This window comes from Trifolium pratense, linkage group LG3, assembly GCF_020283565.1.
Source record: "Trifolium pratense cultivar HEN17-A07 linkage group LG3, ARS_RC_1.1, whole genome shotgun sequence".
Taxonomy (NCBI): Eukaryota; Viridiplantae; Streptophyta; class Magnoliopsida; order Fabales; family Fabaceae; genus Trifolium; species Trifolium pratense.
This window is the reverse complement of record NC_060061.1, coordinates 3423464-3428987: the sequence shown is the minus strand read 5'-3', so window position 1 is coordinate 3428987 and position 5524 is coordinate 3423464. Positions and strand designations below refer to the sequence as shown.

The 5524-nt window shown below is 36.2% G+C and overlaps 1 protein-coding gene across 5 annotated transcripts; it reads left to right on the top strand.

Annotated features, from left to right (window-relative positions):
* Window positions 1–133: 133 nt before the first annotated feature.
* Window positions 134–5524, top strand: LOC123914382 (ubiquitin recognition factor in ER-associated degradation protein 1-like). Of its 5 annotated transcripts, none has more exons than XM_045965507.1 (11): window positions 134–668; window positions 776–840; window positions 1184–1229; window positions 1448–1525; window positions 2730–2754; window positions 2851–2883; window positions 2988–3109; window positions 3219–3349; window positions 3704–3927; window positions 4832–5079; window positions 5213–5524. In XM_045965507.1, exons 3-11 carry the CDS (start codon window positions 1227–1229, stop codon window positions 5306–5308), a joined length of 960 nt encoding a protein of 319 aa, XP_045821463.1. In that variant the 5' UTR covers window positions 134–668; window positions 776–840; window positions 1184–1226; the 3' UTR covers window positions 5309–5524. The 5 variants fall into 5 exon arrangements, with proteins under 5 accessions (XP_045821463.1, XP_045821465.1, XP_045821466.1 ...); XM_045965509.1 differs by having other exon boundaries at window positions 156–242; window positions 822–840; XM_045965510.1 differs by having other exon boundaries at window positions 296–668; window positions 780–840.

Genomic DNA, 5524 nt, shown 5'->3' with positions numbered 1-5524 from the left:
GCAACCTAAACGATTGTTAACTATTTGGGCTAACTAAAGGTGGATACAAAGCCCAGCCCAACCCAAATAACTGCCACGTAACCTAAACGATTTGTTTTATTTTGTTTTATTTTTTGTGCAATCTTCTTGTTCACTTCTCTTTCTTTATTTATTCATAGTTTCAACAAGCACTCTCTCACAAAATAAAATAATAATTATTTATTTATTATATTCGTTTCGTGTGTTCCTCTCTCAATTCTGAGATCAAATGGATCTGAATTCTCTAACTTTCTAGCGGGAAAGTCACCTGACTTTCAATTCTTATGGACCATTGGATCAATTGTGTGGTTCAACCAGCACCATGTCTCCATTTTTATTTTTATTTTAATAAAAAATTAAAGGCAAAAGAATTCTACACACCAAATTTTGATCTTATTATCCTCTGCTACACCATATCTTTCAAGTTAATCACCATTATACCATCGTCGTCGACTGAAACAACCACCACCATCATCAAATCCGGCCAAAAACCGCCACTGCATTCCCACTCGGTGAGGGAGGTTTTTTTCTCAATATTATATTCAAGGCTTTAGAAGAAATCTTCCGAACGAAGACACGGTGACAACGGCGGCGGTCAACAACATAGTAGACGAAGGTCGGCGGCAAAGAAGCTCGACTTCGATTTTGTGGTGAGGAAGATACAGTTTTTTATTTTAAATTTTAAAAAAGAAATAAAAAGGACATGTGACATGATATCAATGGTTGGATTAATCGGATGGACCGAATCAATTGAAAGGCAGGTGCAGTTCCCGCAATAAAGTTAGAGGACAGCGGTGTCTGAGATCAAACATCATCCATCAGGTTTTGTCTCTCTCAAAAACTCGCTAATCTTAATCTTTCAGTTAATCGATCCTAATTAATTCTCAATTTTCCGATGCTTTCTCAATGTTTATCACTATTTTAGTTCAATTACCATTTAATTGAATGATGATAGTGTTTTTTTCGCCATAGACTGTTTGTTTTCAACGGTTCTACTTCTACGGGTTTAGGGTTTCCTCAATTGTTTAACTTTTGTTCTAATTTTGATTTCATTAGTTCACTAGAGAGTTATTATTGTGAAGTTTAGGAATCTTATTTTGATTAGTTTATTGTTTTTTACTATATAATAAGTTACTCATGTGTAGAATTTATTTTACTCTCGCAGGGAGCTTCGAGACTTGATACTCTGCTGTTTCAATCATCACAAAATGGTATCTTTTGTTTCCTACAAATGCTAAGTGTCTTTTATGTATAAGAAACTGTATTTGTTTTGATTTTCTCTTTTCAAGTTAATTTGGACAAATATTTGACAATGGGATACAAACCCAAAACAAGATCAAATTTTTCTAGTTGTATATTGATGCTATGATTGTGGTGGTGATATTTGTTGCATATTGTGATTTAACTACTGTCTGTATGCTTGACGCAGTTTTTTGATGGATATGGATATCATGGGACATCGTTTGAGCAGACGTACCGATGTTACCCTGCTTCTTTTATTGAAAAGGTTAGCATGCCTTTCAGCATCTGTTTCTAATATTGTGTACATATTTTGAAAACGTTTATTGCCACTGTTAAATGTATTGCTTATGATGACTAGACTCGGGCATGGGTTATATAATAATAATTATTTATTATTATTTCTACAGATGTTATTTTATGTTAGCTTCCTCTTCTATTAATTAGGTCATGTTTATCATAAATTAAAAAAGGGATTGGTTGCACTGGATACAAACTCTTACCCCAATGATGATAACCCCAGTTTGATTCCCAGGAGACATCCCTGTTGTGAGGTTTCAAAATCCAAGGGTTAATTCTTGTGCTTCTAAAGCAGCCAAATCGAGGATTAGTCCCATAGTAGGTTAAAATTGTCAAAGTTGTAGGGACACCCTGGTGTACCCATCAGAGAGTCAAATACCCTGATTATCATGGGTTCTAAATTTAAATTGGTCTTACTTGATCAGAAAGACGTACCGATGTCAATCATGCTCAAGTCAGTAGATGTGTGAAGTGAGAGGTTATAGTATAGATAACATACTTGAGTCCTTCGAGTGAATCCGGGGAGAGGGAATCTGGGCCTTGAATGCATCGACTGGCATCGAAGGCCATTGATGAGAAGGCGGAGGTTGCGGAATTGTCATCAATGGGGAGAGGGAATCTAGGCCTTGAATGCATTGACTGGCATTGATGCGAAGGCGGAGGTTGCGGAATTGTCATCAATGGGGAGGGGATATGGGCCTTGAATGCATTTTGAGTGCTGTCTGCCCGTGTCCGTTTGAAGGTTGGACCATTGACGCGGCCCGATCTTGTTTGGGCCGAGCACGGGCCTTGACCCAGTCCATAACATAAAACAATCTATATAGATTTTATTTTTTTTGGTAGAGATAAAATAATCTATATTATTTGGTAAATCAACCATAATATATTGACTTATAGCATTAAAATCAAATTAAGAATTCATAACTGATATTTATTATCAAAATTAAATTGTATTGACCCAAACTTTAGACTAGTAGTCAGGATAATGAAATGTCAGATCTAAAGAAAGAAAAACTGGTTTACCACAAAAAAACTAAAGATATCCAATTGAGGTGTCATTAATCTCTAGTAGTTAACACGAGAGTTGTGACATATGTAAAAGTTTAAATCAATTATTTAAAAAACAATTCTAACTTTTCTGTCTTGTTATTTTTTGCATCTCAATCCTGCAGCCCCAACTTGAAAGTGGTGACAAAAGTAAGTTTCGATGTCCATGTTAGCTCTGAATTTTTGGAATAACTTGTTTTCTGAGTTCCTGTCTAATGTGAAAATTAAATTATTGTTGTGCTGCAGTTATAATGCCTCCATCAGCCCTTGATCGTCTAGGTTAGTTCTGTCAATGTTGGACTGTTATCTATTTTGCATTCTTTTCCCAGTTGTATGTATCTTACTTATGACTTTTCATTACTAATGTGAAGTCTAATTTGCAGCATCTCTGCATATTGATTATCCGATGTTGTTCGAACTTCGTAATGACGCTGCTGAGCGGGTTTCTCATTGTGGTGTTCTGGAGTTCATTGCAGAGGAAGGCATGATATACATGCCATACTGGGTAGGAATTCAAAAGTGATTGTGAATATGCTTGTAAGCTTGTTTCACTAATATGGTTCTCCTCAGAGCTTTGATTTTAATTGAAATGCTCTTCATGGGTTCTTATACAGATGATGGAGAACATGCTTTTACAAGAGGGGGACATTGTAAGAGTGAAAAATGTGACACTTCCAAAGGGAACATATGTTAAGTTACAGCCTCACACTAAAGACTTCTTGGATATTTCCAATCCAAAGGCTATGTGAGTCGATGTTATTTTGTTTCAGTTTAATAAAGCTATGATATTTCCCAACTTATGAATACCTCTTGCAAGGATGTAATTCTGTAGCTCAAATGTGTTTCTCCTTCCAATTTTATATGTGAAGTAATTATTCCATATAACTATATTTGATATGGTTTAGAACTAGATTCAGTTACAGGTCTATGAATTCATGTCCACTAGTGATTCAGGGGAATTAGTTGATTTATTTTAAAAAAATTGTATTGTTTTGTTTGTTTTAATTCTATGGTGGCACCCTCCATTTGTTCTGTATTTCCTTGCCAGCACTGACTGGAATTAGATCTGTTTTGATAACTGACTATTTTTTCTGTCCAGCTTAGAAACTACGCTGAGGAATTTTTCCTGCCTGACTACTGGAGATAGCATTATGGTGGCTTACAATAACAAAAAATATTATATTGATATTATTGAAAGCAAGCCTGCCAATGCTATAAGCATCATTGAGACTGACTGTGAAGTGGACTTCGCCCCTCCCTTAGATTACAAGGAACCTGAAAAGCCCATTGCTGCATGTTCTGCCGGAAAGGCACCAGAAGCTGGTAGGGGTTGACTGACTTATCTTTGTCATTTTGGTGTCTTCTCTCTGTCCCGTGGGATGGCTTTCATCTTTTCTTGTATATGTGTGTGTTGCATGCTGCTATAATTGATATTGGAAACTTATTGTAAGAGGCTGCATTCATAAATTATAGATAAGATATTGAAAGGTTCTAATACAGGGTAGAGTTCTTTGCTAATATTAAATTTGCTCAATAAGTTTGGCCTAGCACCACAGTCTTTAGGTTTGAATTTTGGAGATAATGGAAGATGGTCTTTTATTTTAAATTTGCTGATGGGGATGCTCTGCAAGCTGGTCATGCCTCATTTGCATTACATACTGGAACTTGATATTCTTACAGTTAACGAGTATCGGTTCATGTTTCATTAAATTGGCAAAAATTATTCGACAGTATGCTTATTCCACTTCTTTGTACTTTTGGTTGACTGCTTATTTTCATTAAGGACACATCCAATCTTTAAGAAGCATGATGTTTTTGTAAGTAGGAGCTGGTATTGTGGAGATGTTTCCTCGAAATTTTTATTGATAGACAAATGTTGGTCTAATAATAGTTATCATGTTCGTATTTTCTCCTTCACTAGGGTTTGGACTCTGGTTCTTTAGCTCCTTGTAGTGGCTTTAACCCTTAGCTCAAACAGGCAGAACTATCCAACCCCCCTTGTTCCATGATATTGTAGTAGAATAATTAAGTAGTTTTGTTTTAGACTTAAGAATGTGAAAAATGCAATTATGAAAAACATCATCTAGTTTTTTTGTACTTTTACTGAGATTTGAAGATATTGCTGTAATAGGGTGTTATTCAAGTTGAAGGTAGTATCTACATTGCAGTGATGCCATTCAGTGTCGTTATTAATACTTATTATCAAGACTCTTGTTCCTCCTTACAGATAAAGAAACCCCTGCTGAAGAACCCAAGTTCAACCCATTTACTGGATCTGGGAGACGCTTGGACGGAAAGCCTTTGAGTTATCAGCCTCCACCAGTTACTTCCTCTGGCTCCAAGGACAAGAGTCCTGCTGCTCCAAATGTGAATTCACAGTCTTCCACAGCTTCTAGTTCACAAAGTAATGCTCCTCAAACTCAGGGCAAGCTTGTGTTTGGGTCAAATCCAAACCGCAGTAAAGAAACCGGAAAGGTAATTCTGCTGCTCGAGAGACTGCATCTTTTTAACATTTAATTCGTGAGCTTATTGTTACATTCAGACCCCCTATCCTTTGAGTGGTAATTGATGAACTGCTAAGCTCCCCGTTTTCTCTGTCTCATTGCAGGCAACTGAGGCCAAAGCAAAACAAGAACCCCCCAAAGAGAAAGAAGAAGATAAATTTCAGCCTTTCACCGGGAAGAAGTATTCTTTAAGAGGTTGATTAATATATTAACTTAAACACTTTTAAACTTTTATTATAAGTTACTTTGTTGGCCTGTGCATGGATCCAAGTCTATTGCAAAACCTGTATCTTTTTTGCTTTTTGTATTATAAGCAAAAGACAGACCAAACCTGTAGACGCCACAAAAAATAACTAGATGTTTACCTTAAATTATTATTACTTGTCAATGACTACATATTCTTCTCTGGCGCTAAA

Excerpts from the sequence above, each read along its gene's own strand:
- LOC123914382 (XM_045965507.1), top strand. Across the intron at positions 3,350-3,703 it reads ATTTCCAATCCAAAGGCTAT|CTTAGAAACTACGCTGAGGA; the intron begins GTGAGTCGATGT and ends TTTTCTGTCCAG. Across the intron at positions 5,080-5,212 it reads GCAGTAAAGAAACCGGAAAG|GCAACTGAGGCCAAAGCAAA; the intron begins GTAATTCTGCTG and ends GTCTCATTGCAG.